Raw genomic sequence first — 15175 nt, forward strand, 5'->3', positions numbered from 1 at the left:
GCAATCGAATTGAGAGAGAAGTTTGAAGTACATAATGAAGAAGATAAGTTTGTTGACAATGTGGATCTAGAACATGTAATTATAGAGTTTGGAGTGTCAATTCAGGTATCATATCAATAATGATTTGAGAGTAAAAATACGTCCAATGCAAAATAAAAAAGAATACAAAGTTCAGGTATTTATAAACAAATTTTAAAGTTGAAGTGCAAAATCAGAAATAAAAAAAAATTCGAGTATTTACAGGCCAATACCCCTAATTTCTGTATTGTGTTTTATTATTTTGAACAAATCCTTGAAATATATTGTTATTGTACTTGGAATCGATAATTGAAATCGAACACGAATTAATGTTATATGCATATGTTAATTTCTTCAATTATTTCTACACAAATACATCATGAAAAGTGAACTCATGGATTGTTTGTATTAGTTGCGCATATCACACCTCTTCAATTCCTTTGGATGGAGCTGCGACCACATGTCGATCATGTTCCTTGAAATGCAGCCAAGTTATCTGCAGTCACCACAAAATAGCAAACAGTGATATAACAGAGTGTTCATATTAATTGTAAGATAATTCCAAATACACAACACACCAACTCACGATTTTTGATCTGAAATATTGAAAGAGTGAAATTGTATCAGTTTTTACCTGTAGATTTTTCTCGCAATGAGTTGTTTTTTCATACTATGTATGTATTGTTTATATAATGTAAATTTTGAAATATTGGCTCCTAAAAAAAAAAAAAAAAACACCCGCAAAAGTCTCTAAAATGAGGAAGGTATTGTTGCTTTAGATTCTGTGCTACGTCAACATTGTTAAGTTAATTAAAAAATACTATTATCTTCATCTATAAAAAAAATTATCATGACACGAATTTTAATAAAAATATGTGTCATATTATTAATGGCGTAAGAATTTCACTTTAAACGTGAATAAAGTTATATAAATATTACTGAAAGTGATTGATTTTTCGTAAAAATAAAATTATGATAAATTTTCGTGAATTTAAGATCCGTCGGATTTGGACGGCAAATTTTTTGGCCGATGCAAATTACGTGCAATAAATAATACTAGTCTACTAGAAACAACTCCCTTTTATTATATTTAAATAGATGCAAACATAACATTATTGGTTTGTGACAAAGATTTTGACGAAGTAGGATCCTGCATGCCTATATTGGTTTGTGACAAAGATTTTGACGAAGTAGGATCATGCATGCCTACCCTCATTAGTTTTTGTATCATGTGGTCTCAGACTCAAATCTATATATCTATACATAAAAGCTACTCCCTCCGTCCCACTGTAAGTGAGACTCTTTCTATTTTGGGTGTCCCACCATAAGTGAGACTCTTTCCCTTTTTGGTAAAAGTTTTACTCTTTAAACACCTTTTCACTTTTTCACCTACACACAAAATACACTTTTCTTAATTTCCGTGCCCAAAAAAAAGGTCTCACTTACCTTGGGACGGAGGGAGTACATCATAGCAAGAAAATTATCTCGCCAAAACTTCATCTATCAATTGTAATTAGGGCTGGGAATTTCGGGATCGGGTAATCGGGTATCCGATACCCGACCCGAAATAATCGGGTACCCTATACTCGATTTTTTCGGGATCGGGTACGGGATCGGGTATTTAGGGGTCGAAATAATCGGGTATCGGGTATACCCGAATTACCCGATATTTTTAATTAATAAATTTTAAACTATTTAATTAAATTAAATATGAAATGTAAATATTCTAAACTAAACCCATGTACTGTTTTGTTTCCCAAATCAATTCATCCCTCCCAATTCAGCCCGCTGGCCCTAACCTCTCGGCTCTCACTCCAGAGTCCAGCCCCCGGCCGGCCGCCCCACTCGCCGTCGCCCCTCGCCCGTGCAGCAGCCGTTCGCCGCCGCAGCAGCCGCCCGGTTCCCTCCCTCACCCACCCGGCCCCTGTTATGCTTCGGCCAAACTCCCAATTCCCAAACTCCCAAGTGACCAAGTCCCAGCCCTAACCTCTCACTCCAGAGTCCAGCCCCGCCCGGCCTTCCCTTCCGGCCGCCCCACTCGCCGTCGCCCCTCGCTCCTCGCCAGCCCGGCCGCCCCGCCCCTCGCCCACACCAGAGTCCAGGCCCGCCGTCGCCGCAACTCCCATCGCAACCCTCGCCCGTGTCCCCAGTCAGCAATCGCCGCCGCCGCAGCCGTGCAGGTGCAGCCCCGTCGTCGCCGCAACTCCCACCACAACCCTCGCTTCTTTTTTTTTTTTTTTAAGCAGTTTTCGAATTTATTTCCAGACCGGGTAATTTCGGGTACCCGAGTCGGGTATTAGGGTACCCGATTTCGTTTTCGGGGTCGGGTATAGGGTTTTTGTGATTTTCGGGTTCGGGTACCCGATTTTTTTCGGGTAGGGTACCCGAACCCGACCCGATTCCCAGGCCTAATTGTAATATTTATTTATCAAAAATTATGTGCATAAATTAACAGGCTATTAATGAATAATATATAATTAAGGCAAGGTTATTATATATTGATGAATTTATAAGCCCCAAGTATTAATTGCAGTAATATTTATTTATCAAAAATTATGTTGATGAATTAATAGGCTATTAATGAATAAGATATAAAGAGTTGGACTTGAACTTGATGAATTTTGGCATTCTGGTTTGTCAGAGATTAGTCGACAAGCTTTGGATGTGGCTGTGAAAATTAACTTTTGTGATTTTGAAAAACAGAGAAAAGATATAATGTAAAACCTATTTATGATTTGTGGGCTCGAGAGTCGAGATAGGTATCCTTCAAAAATCTTTGTTTTTCCAAACTTTATTCCCACTTCTCCCTTTACTATGGCTACTCGACTAAGGCGTTGCCTTCGTGTATGGCGTTGCAGGTGCGACGTACTTGAGCATTACTCGAGCCTTCGAGTATGCACGATCGGGGGGAGAGGGAAGGCGAGGCGCGTGCAATGCACGCGCCTTAATTTAAAAAAAAAATAGAGAAATTTTAATGATGGGGTAATATGATGTTTTAGGTGTTTTTAAATTTTATGTTTAATGGAGTATTTAACTATTAGAAAAATATGTTATTTAAATTATGCAATAAAATTTAAATGAAAAACATAAAATCAAAACTAATGTTATCAAGTAGGCTATCAAGTAACCACAATGCAGCACTACCTACTCAATAACACAATTCACTATCAAGTAGGCTATCAAGTAAGCCCATTGCGAATGCTCTAATACACGAGGTCGAAACTTTCTTTTCCTCCACTAAAATCAAGATAGCCAAAAGAGATTAAAATTACTGAAACTTCTAAAAATAAAGAAAACCATTAACCAGCATCATAATTTATGAGGAGAAAACGTCCTTGCTACAACAAAAATCACGCATCACTTTTATATTTCTTTTATCTTATTAACTAGAAATCTAAATCCAAAATACGTCTTTGATTTAAATTCATAAAAAGTATATACTATTAAATTCATTGGGAAAGAAAAATTTTACACAGACCTCCAACATATGTTTTTTTTTTTTGCTTTCACAACTCTCATTTAAATTTTGCATCTCAAAAAGCAAAATATCTTCAAACCCCAAGATAAATAAATCGAAGATGACGCTAAACTTTGTTCTTCCTTATGTTGATGTTCTTCTTTTTCCTGCGTTTCTTCTTCCTGCTTGTTCCAGTGTTTTTTCTTCTGTCTTTAATTAAAATTTTGATTGGGGGCTATACTGATAGAGTTATTAGGGTTATTTATAAGTATTTTTAATATTAGACTTAGGATGAGGTTATACGTGATTTATCTGTTAAGAGATTGTACGCATTATTCTTTTTTCAAATTAATTTTTATAAATTTTAATTTACTACAAATTTTAAATATGCTATAAGGATATAATAGTAAAATTATAATTATTTTTAAATAATGGGCTATATGAGAATTGGGGCTGTGTTTAAAATTACCCATAAAAAAAATTAGAAATACGAGTACCGAAAGTTGGTTGGACTAGGCCAATGCATTGTAACACACAATTATAAAACAAAGCCCATGCAACCCAAGAAGTTTTGAATTGGGAAAAGCCCAAAATATCCATGTTTAATTTAATTTTAATTTTGAGAAAACTAGGGTTGATTTGAGCCTTGAGGAGGCATTCTTCTCCTCTGTCCAACTGAATTTGCCATCCTAATCGTGTATTGGATCGAGAATCGACGAGATTCTCGAGCTTCTCCACCTCACAGAGGAGTTTTATTTCTATATTCGATTCCCCGCCATTTCTCCTCAAATATATTGGAGTATTTATTGAGATTTTGAAGCAAGTACCTAACAGGTAACTTGTAACGATTGCTATGTTTGAAAAAAAATTAACTTGTATGGATATATATAGAAAAATCGCAAATTTTTTACCTCTGTGCGAGTCTCTTCCTCTCAGTGAACTCTTTTCCATCCTGTTCTCTTCTGTTTGATTCTCGTGGATTCCTTCTTACTCTCTTGTTTAGCGTTTTTTTTTGGTAAGTCTCTTGCTTCGCCGCCACTGTTCTCTCACATTGTAATATGAACATATTCGTAACATCCTTGATTGATTCGAGAACCCTACCATCAATCAGAAATTTGCAATGGTTAGATTTTGAGCTTTTGTTTTAAAACAATGTAGGAGTGCAGGATAGAAACTTAAATGCAGTTGTCCGAGTGGAAAAATTCGAATGTATGAGAACTATGCTGTATGTATATATCATCTTGATTTATTATATTGATTTTGAATTATAAACAAGGCCTTCAGCAACCTCATAACTGCAAATCCAGTGACCGCCCAAGTATATCGCGCTCAATAAAGTGTGCAAATATATTAAATGATTATAAATTCGAAAATTTATTTATTGGTTTGGACTCCCTCTTTGAATATAGATTAGATTTCGAATAGTTATGCCACGTACAACGACGGTCGAAAGTTCCGGCTGCCCTCCACTACGAGCCCTAACCTTTGACGTTCTCGGCCTTGTCAAAGGTAAACATTTAACAGCTGTTTTTATTTTTCAAGTTGCGTGCAGAAATTGGTTGATATCTTGATCCAAAATTTATCACACAGTTTTAGAGGCACGAGGCGGGCAGAATGGAAATGCTGCTAAAGTGGTGGAACGATGGGGTGACCCGGACGCCTCCAAATGTGTGCTTTCAGCTTCAATTCTTGACCGAGAGTCTGACCCGGTAACTGTTTTTGACCTCTTTGGCTGTTGGAGCTAGGTTTTGATGGGAAACAAAAGCTAATTCTAGTGTTTTTTCTTTGTGTGCGGCACACATAGTTTATGCTTGTTTGTTTACTGGGTTTGCTGTACGTGTTTGAAACTAATCAACAGTGATGCTATTTTATCGTATCTTCTAATCGTTGTCTGTCACTTGTATTGCATGGAAATGTGAAAATCTTGCAGCTGGTCGGTATTGCAAGGAAATCTGGATCAGTAAGTGTTTATTTTCCTGCTTCTGGAGAACCATGCTAAAGATGTGTTGCATACTGAACTTTTACGCGATTCACTGACATAGTAATTTCTCTATATCACAGGTTGAAGTTATTAGTGCTATAAACGGGGATCTTCAAGTTCATATTCCAGATTTATGTCAGTCTGCAGTCAGTCCTGAGGATGACTCCATTACTGGAGTGCATTTGTTGCAAAAACATAAATCAGAGTCATCATCTAGGTATCATGGCAATTTAGTGTTTGTTAATGGGTCCATCCCGGTTTCTTTTTTGAAATTGTTTTCTCAGAGTCCTGTTGTGTAAGTAAAATATGGATCTAACAGTAGTTAACAGCAGAAAAAAAAAGATGCTATTCTTTATTTGAATTTCATGTAGTGGTACATTAAGAGTGACAAGGTAAAAAATTTCTTGTTTGTAACAACTTGATCATTTTAGTACACTTTGAAAACAAAAGAAATGCAAGATGAGAGACTTGTATTGACCTTTTACTTTACACGTTCTGTATAAATAGTTTCTGATTCTTCTTCGCTCCCCAACTGGGAGTTACATCTAACTGCTATCATATTCTATTTCTGGATATTTACTTGCTATGACCTTTTTCATTATCTGCTGTTTCCCATCTTTGGGATTTTTTGGATTTTCATCCTAAGTTTTCCCCTCTATTTTACTTATTTGCAGTTCCTTTATATTATTATGATTGTTTGCAAACATAATCTTGTTGCTTATTCTGCATCATTACCTTTACTTAACTTTTGTTTTGGTGGGCTTCACATCCGAGGTCCGTTTTATATGCACACTCATCAAATCCTCTGACAAGTGTTGGAATACTGCACATTTTCATTACCTTGACTTAATTTTTGTTTTGAGGGGCCTTCACATCCGAGTCCATTTCACATGCATGGTTATCAAATCCTCTGACAAGTGATGGAATACTCCGCACTAATTTGCACGTTAATGTGAAAGTCAAGAGTTACTCATAAATTATCAAGAGGTTAAGAGTAAAATTGTTTATATTAAGCTAATCAGAAAGATTCTAAACTAATGGGTCAAAACATTTTGCATTACAACTGTTTCTGCTTCTTATCTGCACATCTTTTATGGTCCTCTTCTAATAATTACCTCATGAGAAATTAAATCTTGACTTAGGTCATGTACACTGCTTGCCTCTACAACAAAAGGACATGTGAGAATGGAATCTGTTAAATTCGGCAAAACTCCAACAGAGTCTGTTCGTGATCCTTCTCCGACAGTGTGGACTGTATGTGAATCGGGTAATATTTTGTGCTCAAAAGTGAGTGAAGATGAGAATCATGCCTTATTTGGAGGGTAAGCTTCTCTTTGAGTTTCCAATCCTAAAAGTGAAATAAGTAGGCCATTTACAGTATGTTATGGCATCCTTTGTATTAACACAGGAAGGGTGTTGAGGTTAACATATGGGATCTTCAAGAATGTGTGAAAATCTGGACTGCGAAATCTGTAAGCATCAAGTTTCTCCATTTCCATCATTATTTGGGAGATAAGCACAATTGTGTCAAGTAAATATATAAACGTTTTGGTTTATCTTTGTGTAGCCCCCTAAAGACAACCTTGGAATCTTCACGCCAACTTGGTTTACATGTGCAACCTTTTTGAGTAAAGATGATCATCGAAAATTTGTTGCTGGGACCAACTCTCATCAGGTAATTTAAGTTATACTTTAACTATTTTATCTAAAAAACTCTCATCAGATAATATAAGTTATACTTTAACTGTTTTATTTAAAAAATATTTTAGCTGTGTATATTTTTGTATTAAGTCCTGCTGACTACAGATGATACGTCTGCACTCATCTTACTCATGGCTGAGCATATGACAGATAAATAGCATACAGAGATGTACATGAACCATAAATAATCTTTTGCAACTTTGTAAAGCTTTTTGGTTTACTCATTGCCTTCAGCTATTGTATAACCTTTGATTACTTGTTTAGTTGAGTACTGGTAGCATGTTAGTAATGAAGTAAGTGACATGCATATCTTAATAGTATAATCTTGTGTGAAATCCAAGTTTTATTCCAGCAGAGGAGAAAAGGAAGATTGTGTTGATAACCTGAACTAACTTTATTAATCTGTCAGGTTCGGCTCTACGACATCTCTGCTCAGAGAAGGCCTGTGATTTCAATTGATTTCAGAGAAACTTCCATTAAGGCTGTTTCTGAAGATATTGATGGAAATACAATATATATAGGAAATGGCTCAGGCGACCTTGCTTCCTTTGATATTCGTACAGGTGCTTGCGTATCTTGTAGTGATATACTGATGAGTTCTGTATATATCTATGTTTCTAAGACTTCATTTTTTTACTTTCATAAAAGATTTTTTTCCCGATTATTCTCTGTTGTCTATTTGTTTATAAATTTTAAAGCATAATGTTGTTTTCTATTATCCTTATACACTTGATACTATTAGGTTCCCCTCTCCCAAAACCACATGTAGTTATGAATTTTATAGCATAATGTTTTCTATTTGTTTATGAACTTTGAAGCATAATGTTGTTTTTTCTTTTCCTTATATACTTGATACTATTAGGTTCCCCTCTCCCAAAACCACGTGTAGTTATGAAAGGCTTCCTCTCTAGTATATAAAGTGTAAATATTTCACATCTCAGGATTCATTTAACAAGTCATCTATGTAAACAACTTTGTGCACCTGTGTATTATAGGCCATCTTTCACGGAATATCAGAACTAATATCCAGTACAATTGGATTTTGAGTTTGACATCTTACTATTTCTATCATTTCTGACAAGCCCCGTAATTTATGCAATTTTTGTAGACCTATGGTGATGTCGTTTCTAATTTGATCTGTATTTTATATGTTGTAGGGAAACTTCTTGGATGCTTTTTAGGAAAATGTTCTGGAAGTATTAGATCCATAGCTAGGCATCCTGAGCTACCTGTGATTGCCTCCTGTGGTGAGTATTTAAAAATGTCTTGAGTCTTGTTGATTTTTGTACTTTTTTTCTTCCACATCCTAGTTAGGCATTGATGCTCATTTGAATTTGTAGAGACCGTGTTTTCCTCAGGTCCGTTCTAGCATGAAAACTTAATGCTCCTAATGTACTTATCTTTGTTCTTGTTACTGCTAATATTGGCCTATATATCTTGGAGATATTGCTGACCTGGATATTTGGCTTTTGTATCAGGGCTTGATAGCTACTTGCGAATTTGGGACATACAGTCACGACAGCTTCTCTCAGCGGTATGTTCATGTTATGATTAGTAAAGAAAATGCTCTCTGTAACAGATTCATGTTAAAGTGGGTCCTGTATGTGGAAACTATATTTTGTCAAATAGGTTGATGGCTAACTCAATAAAAAGGTGCCAGTATATGTTTATATGGGTCATTCTGAAAATAAGAATTTCAATTTTCATGTATCTTGGGGTGGAACTGCATGATGGAAAACGAAAAAGAAAATTTGGCCATTGTTGTTCCTTTCCTATGTTCAATAACTCTATTGAGTTGTATAGGACTGTTTTTATCTAGCTTTATGACACATTACTTTTAGTTTGATGTTCCGCTAACTATTTTATTTCTAAATCGCAGGTTTTCTTAAAACAACATCTTACGACTGTTGTCTTTGATTCCCATTTTCGTAGTGAAGGTCTGTACGAACTCTTTTTCTTCCATTCGTTTTTCTTCTTTAAAAAAATTGACAGTGATGCCCTTGTTTTAATCGTTGAATAGGAAACTAGTTGCTCCTTAAGTCTTTAGTTGGTTAGCTAACATTTTTTATGCTTTCTTGGGCTTCTGCATCAATGGTGGGTTCAGCTCCTGCACCACAAGTTGAAAATACAGCAGAAGAAGATTGCGTAGAAGTGACACCTGTGAAACGGAAAAAGGTGTCTAAAGAGCATCATGGAAGTAAGAAGGTGAAATCTAAGAGAAGTAGCAAGAGGTCGAAAGGTGAAGAAGATTGACATGTTCTACAATGAAGGAAAATTTTTGACACCAAAATTTTGATGTGGTAAATTTTTGTATTATTATATTACTTTCCCTTTTCCTGTCCCAATGAAAGAAGTCATTCTTGGGGAGCTATACAAGGCAAGTGATGTAAAAGACATAACTAGTTAGTGAATTGAGACCATTTTTGAGAAATTTGTTTACTTCAACGTTCCAAGACTATAGTGCATTATGTATACCTCTTGAAGCTGTGTGATTTGCGTATTTTATATGACCATTTTATAGAGTTGGCAACTAATCACTTCCCATTCCCAGAAATGCATAGAAGAGAAAGGAACATCTTCACATCACTAGGAATATAAGCTTGAATTTGCAACATATAAAATTACACAGATGTCTTGAGGAAAAATAGTTTCACAAGATAATGACAAATTTGAATCATATAAGCCTTTTATTTTCCATTTCAATTGTTGCAGATGGATGGTAAGCTGGGATTTCAGCTTTAGAGAGAACACAAAGTCTATTCACTGAGTCGAGGCCTCCTCTTTCTTCTCTCCCAAGTACCTAGCAACAAAAATGAACATTAGTTGCATTGTTTTTTCAAGCATTTATCATAAGATCACTCATTAGTTCACAACATATAATCAGATACAGATGCATGAAGACTTTGTTCATCCACTCATAGCTAGAAGCCTCGAGTCAGAGCTTACCCTTGACCCTTGGCCCAGCGGGAGAGTTGATAGAGTTGCACCGTCTCATTTGAAGCATGGCAAGCAAGTAACAGATAGTTGCGCGGCTGAACCATCCAAGCAAACCTCATGAACAATGCAGAATATACGCACATTGCTGAAAAAACCCAGGGAAAACACACGTGTTAAGACATATTATAAGATAACCAATCTGTGAAATACAACTACAAACCTCCAGTCATGTTGCCAGAAATCATTTCCGGAGGTTTTTTCATGTCTACGAGTCCCTGAACGATGAAACCAACCAAAAGAATTGAACGTTAATGCAGCTTAAAAAACTAAATTCTATTTTTCATCCAGGTGGAGAATCTTACAGCAATGACAAAACCCCAGTTAGCAACAGGGCCCCAAAAGTGAGTTGTTTTTGGACCAACGGGACTGTTCAAGAATGCTTTGAAAGAAGCCATAGAAGAATCGGCAACTCAGGATACCTGAATTGTTCGTAAGACAGAGTCAGGCCTAACTTAATGAAAAACTGAACATTAAAAGAGCAGATTAAGAGCAAACAGAAAACAAAATAAAAGACAGCATGACAAAGGATAATATCAAGGACTAGAAATTCATTTGAGAAGCAAGCAATGTGGCTTGTGGTTTTGATGGTGTGCTTTAGGTTCACTCAGAAATATATACATCTATGTCACACTAAAATCGCTAAAAGACAAACAACCTCGCTTGTGGTGAGATAAACTTTTAAGGAACAAACAAATTTGTAAAAGCTACACAGCCACGATTTCGTCCATCATCTGAGAAAGAAACAGATAGAACATTTATTATAGGCTACTGTCCATCCAGCTTACTAAGAAAGCTTTGGTTCTGGTAAAGCCACTAAAATGCGTAGAACTTATGCAAGAAACATGCACATTGCATTGGTCTCCATCATCTTGATAAAAGGACCACCACGATTAACATCTCAATAATGAATGGAGGAACGATATATGACCACTCAACCATACAAAACTTGTAATGTGCAGATTCTCCATGCCATTGATCACATGACCATCAAATGAAATTCAAAACTAGAATTCTGAAATATCCAATTTGAACTTGGTTTAACGCGCAGCATATTAGGATTGTTTGGGCAAGTCTCACAAGTTAAATATTTGGTAATTAATACTGGTTACAAATGATCAACATCTATGGAATAGAAAAAAAAATCTCAACTTTCTAAACATAAATTCAAAGCACAAGGAAATAAGCATAATTGAGCTCAGATAAAGAAGCGAGGAGAAACCAAACACATGAGAATCATGTCACAAATTTCAGCCAACAACATTTCAAAATACAATTTTAAACAAAACCCTCAAACGAGAAACCATTCCACATAAAAATGAAGGTGCAGAATAGATACTGTAAAAAAGTGATTTATACTGTAAAAATCGATTTCGTTCATTGTTTCATGGTTTCCTCTTCCTAACCTAGAAATCTCCAACAACCCATCGGAAGATGGCCCATAAATTCGTCATTTCCACGAAATTTCAGTATCTAAAATGGGATAGACTCTCATGATAAATCAAGATTTCATGAAAACAAGAACCCATACGCAAAACGCAAAATCAAATTAATGAGTGAAGCTCCCACCTTCAGAGAAGATCTCTGGGTGGATGAATTGTATCACAGAGACGGATGAAACAAAGTCGTCGTTTGCTGCTGAAGGCAAAGTTTTGCAGGAAAATGAAGGACTCTTACCCAAGACTCAGAAAAGATTCTCCCCTCTCGCCCAAAACTAAAATGAATAAGCAAATACATATATATAATAAAATACTAATATAATATAAATAAATAAACAGGAAAGCAATGTAATGTGGGCCCGATCATTCATGTTTAAATAAAATACTAAGACATAGTAGTATTATCTTTTTGGTTGTCATACTATGTAGATAGACCAGCCCAGTTACTTAGCTATTAAAACAAGCAAAATTTAGAAAAAATACCAAGCTTGGGTTCAGACGTTTCACTTCTGCATCTTACTCTTCATATTCAAATTTGAAAAGGTCAAGAAAACATTACTTTCAAACATTGATTTTTTAATCACTACATTTTTAATATGTAAAAAGTCTTTCTCTTTGAATTAAGCAATATTGATGAGATACTGAGTAATAATTCAGGCTCACTGCAAGAATTCCAAACTGAAAAGCAGTTGGAATGTTGAATGAAACTCAATATGAAAAAGATTACATTGCTGAGATTGCATTGCAACTTAGTGAAAAGGCTGATGATTCTTGCAAGTAAACAGGAATTTACAATATTATACTACATTTGTTCATTGTTTGCACATGCAGTCAGGCACTGGATATGCCAAGACATCTCTATCCAGCTTCTTGCTCCTCAACTGAGGGTGCCCCATTGAGTACTTATGCATCTGCTGCACAATGCTGCTCAACTCCTGCTCCGACATCGATGCATCCTCCAGCAACGGTATCATCGCTCTCTTGTTAGGCCTTATGTACTTGCGGTGCCCTACATACGCCCGGTGCCCCTGCATTGCCCGCCCCATGTTGCCCCCGTGTGAGGGCACAAACACATCACTGCTCAGAGACACAATGTAGTCTATGGCTGCAAGAATCGAGGATCGGTTGAGGTATGGAGTGAGCTCTCCCCCTCGTGCCAATCTCACCTTTGTTGCTATGTTTGGGAACTCATCCACCAGTGGCTGCAGCGCGTGCCTGCCTCCAAACGGCTCCCCTCCTGCTATGTACACGCGAGCATTGCTAGGCGCCCCTAAAGCCTTCACAAATCTGCATAGCATAAAGTAGTTTGTAGTTGTAGAGTGTGTTTTTTCTTCAATCAAAACTATGAATTAATCACACCTTGCTACTTCTAGTGCACTGAGAGGGCAGAGTCCTGCAAGGCGCCGTGCAGCTTGGCTCATGTTGAGGCGATCAGTTAGGAAGTCCGGGTTAGACCTTCGTTCTTTGGCTATCATGGCATCATATTCATCTCCCAAGCCGGTAAGGCATCCTGTCCTCACCCACACATCCTTCTCTATCCTTAGATGCACGGCAATGTAAGGCCCTTCAATCCACATTCTCCTTGCAATCTGATTCCCTACTTCTTGAACACGAGAGGCGAATCTCAGCGCGTGGAATGCTACCTTGCACCGGAGCTTCTGCAGATCCGGGGTGAGATTCTTGGAGAGCCTAGAATCTAGCCCTTTCAATATCAGAAAACCATCTTCATTCAGCTGCATTCATCACAACTCACCAGTTAGTGATCAAACCAATAAAAATAAAGCATAATAATGTATTGATGGAAATTGTACTTACTTGGTGAAGGAATCTTGCTCGGATCCACATGGGTGAAACGTGAAAGGGAATTTGATTTTCAATCGATTGCTTCGAAACAAGATGAGTAGAAGGGAGTGATGATACAACACGAACATCAGCTTGCAAACTTTTCTTGAAATGTTCCAAGTCAAATATATCTGAAAACTCACTGCAAAAGATTTACAGTTTTTCACAATCTTGAACAAGAATGGAAAAAAGAAGGAATATGAGGCGATACCTTTCGTCTCCCCAAATGCGATTAACCTGCAAAATAGGCACGACCAATGCAGCCTCAAGAATTCTTGCAATCACAACAGCATCAACAATCTGATTCCGCTGCTGGTTGAGCCCACCGGAAACGACCACCACCAAGAATCTCCTCTTCTCCTTGGAGATCTTGGCCGACGATTTCCGGTAGTCGAGGCTGAAATCGAGGCAGGGGCGGTAGCCCTCGCCGTCGGGCTGGCGCCAGAACTCCCTCTCCGCTGCGGAGATATTTGGATTTGGAGGAGCGCCATGCGCGGGCAAGGGCACCATGGCGCTGATTGATAATGTGGGGCGTGACTGTGAGTAGTCTTTCAAGACAGAGGAGAGAGAGGCGAAGAGAAGCGGCGGTGAAGGTGAGAGAAGGGAGCAGGGGATGGGGTTGTGAGATATGTTGTAGAATGCGAGGCTGCAGATTCCCAGTAATGCGCTGAGGCTCCAGAGAGAGAGGAAGAAGATGAGAGGGAGAGAGGGGGCGCGGTTTCTTGAGCTCTTCTTGGGGGTTGAGAATGGCGAAACCGATATCAGATGCAACAAGAATGATGGATTCATGGCGATGCATGAGCTGTTGAAGCTTCTTGCTGATTTCGCCATCAAGATGAAGAAATTACAGTTGGTTAAGCGGAGAGGGAAAGTGAAACAGAATCAGTTGCTCCTAATTCCAGATTTACCTTACCCCTTCCTTGCTCCCGCCGGAAATCTACAATTAGTTAGTTAGTTACTCCTCCTGGTTTCATCACATTTATGAATGAACAACGCCGGTTGTGTGCTGTTAATAATAATGCAGATGCAGAGGGCGCGCTTTGGTTTGAAGTAAAAAAGCTAAGTGTCCCACATCGACAATGGGAGAGAAACCGTCTAACCAAGTGCCAATATAAAATAAGCGCCGAATACACTTGTGAAATCACGCAGCCGCGCGTTGAGCACATAGCGAACTATTCTTTCGCCTTTTACTAAAGAATACCGTGTGCTCGTCGCAATTCAAGCGGCATACGCCACTTTTTGGAGGGGTGTTTCCCTACAAGGAAGCCCCCAACAATGCGTATTCTTAAGATTGTTCTATATGTTTTATAATATTTCTTTCATCTATTTGTTTATATTATAAATTATATTCGTATACATTGTCTTGTTTGATTGACAACTTGAGATGAAGTATTTTATGTAAAACTGAGAATCATTTTCGTAATAAGTAAACTGTATTCTATTTTTGTTTTATAGAATTAAAAGAGATATTTATTATCTATTTTTATTTTGAGATCAATGTTGTGTTCTACTAGTATTTAACGTCTTTTTATAGGGCTCGTTTACAAGAATTAATAATAATAATTGCATTGGTTTTTGCAAAGGCTGGGGTTGATATAAATATGTAATGCATCACATCACTAAATAAATCCTCCATATCCAAACAATTTTACAGCTTACTGATTCTTTTAATTCTCAATAAAGATTAGCCACCTCCTAAACCCATGCTTATATATAATGACTTCTCATATAGATGCTGGTTCT

At 37.3% G+C, this 15175-nt stretch overlaps 3 protein-coding genes and 1 non-coding gene across 7 annotated transcripts; 2 read left to right on the forward strand and 2 right to left on the reverse strand.

Annotated features, from left to right (window-relative positions):
• The first annotated feature begins 4087 nt into the window (after nucleotides 1–4087).
• Nucleotides 4088–9637, forward strand: LOC131003514 (uncharacterized). 2 transcript variants are annotated; one of them, XM_057930021.1, is made up of 13 exons: nucleotides 4088–4309; nucleotides 4890–4984; nucleotides 5066–5184; nucleotides 5406–5435; nucleotides 5537–5673; nucleotides 6599–6778; nucleotides 6865–6928; nucleotides 7024–7131; nucleotides 7567–7720; nucleotides 8315–8404; nucleotides 8636–8691; nucleotides 9037–9094; nucleotides 9262–9637. In XM_057930021.1, the coding sequence occupies exons 2-13, from the start codon at nucleotides 4903–4905 to the stop codon at nucleotides 9408–9410; spliced, it is 1227 nt and encodes a 408-aa protein (XP_057786004.1). In that variant the 5' UTR covers nucleotides 4088–4309; nucleotides 4890–4902; the 3' UTR covers nucleotides 9411–9637. The 2 variants fall into 2 exon arrangements, with proteins under 2 accessions (XP_057786004.1, XP_057786002.1); XM_057930019.1 differs by lacking the exon at nucleotides 4088–4309 and adding an exon at nucleotides 4521–4700 and having other exon boundaries at nucleotides 4885–4984.
• Nucleotides 9638–9740: 103 nt separating this feature from the next.
• On the reverse strand, nucleotides 9741–11909 carry LOC131003515 (mitochondrial pyruvate carrier 1). 3 transcript variants are annotated; one of them, XM_057930022.1, is made up of 5 exons: nucleotides 11721–11909; nucleotides 10457–10573; nucleotides 10315–10369; nucleotides 10104–10239; nucleotides 9741–9957 (listed from the first exon to the last, which is right to left on the reverse strand). In XM_057930022.1, exons 2-5 carry the CDS (start codon nucleotides 10547–10549, stop codon nucleotides 9918–9920), a joined length of 324 nt encoding a protein of 107 aa, XP_057786005.1. In that variant the 5' UTR covers nucleotides 10550–10573; nucleotides 11721–11909; the 3' UTR covers nucleotides 9741–9917. The 3 variants fall into 3 exon arrangements, with proteins under 3 accessions (XP_057786005.1, XP_057786006.1, XP_057786007.1); XM_057930023.1 differs by having other exon boundaries at nucleotides 11829–11872; XM_057930024.1 differs by having other exon boundaries at nucleotides 9741–10239; nucleotides 11721–11883.
• A 344-nt stretch (nucleotides 11910–12253) lies between these two features.
• LOC131003516 (O-fucosyltransferase 37) lies at nucleotides 12254–15166 on the reverse strand. Its single transcript, XM_057930025.1, has 4 exons — nucleotides 13644–15166; nucleotides 13406–13574; nucleotides 12950–13323; nucleotides 12254–12877 (listed from the first exon to the last, which is right to left on the reverse strand). The coding sequence occupies exons 1-4, from the start codon at nucleotides 14261–14263 to the stop codon at nucleotides 12403–12405; spliced, it is 1638 nt and encodes a 545-aa protein (XP_057786008.1). The 5' UTR covers nucleotides 14264–15166; the 3' UTR covers nucleotides 12254–12402.
• LOC131003523 (U5 spliceosomal RNA) lies at nucleotides 14580–14700 on the forward strand. The gene has a single exon (XR_009094707.1). It is a non-coding gene; the product is annotated as a U5 spliceosomal RNA (small nuclear RNA).
• Nucleotides 15167–15175: the final 9 nt, after the last annotated feature.

The sequence above is a fragment of the Salvia miltiorrhiza genome, unplaced genomic scaffold (assembly GCF_028751815.1).
Source record: "Salvia miltiorrhiza cultivar Shanhuang (shh) unplaced genomic scaffold, IMPLAD_Smil_shh original_scaffold_217, whole genome shotgun sequence".
In the NCBI taxonomy this organism is placed as follows: domain Eukaryota; kingdom Viridiplantae; phylum Streptophyta; class Magnoliopsida; order Lamiales; family Lamiaceae; genus Salvia; species Salvia miltiorrhiza.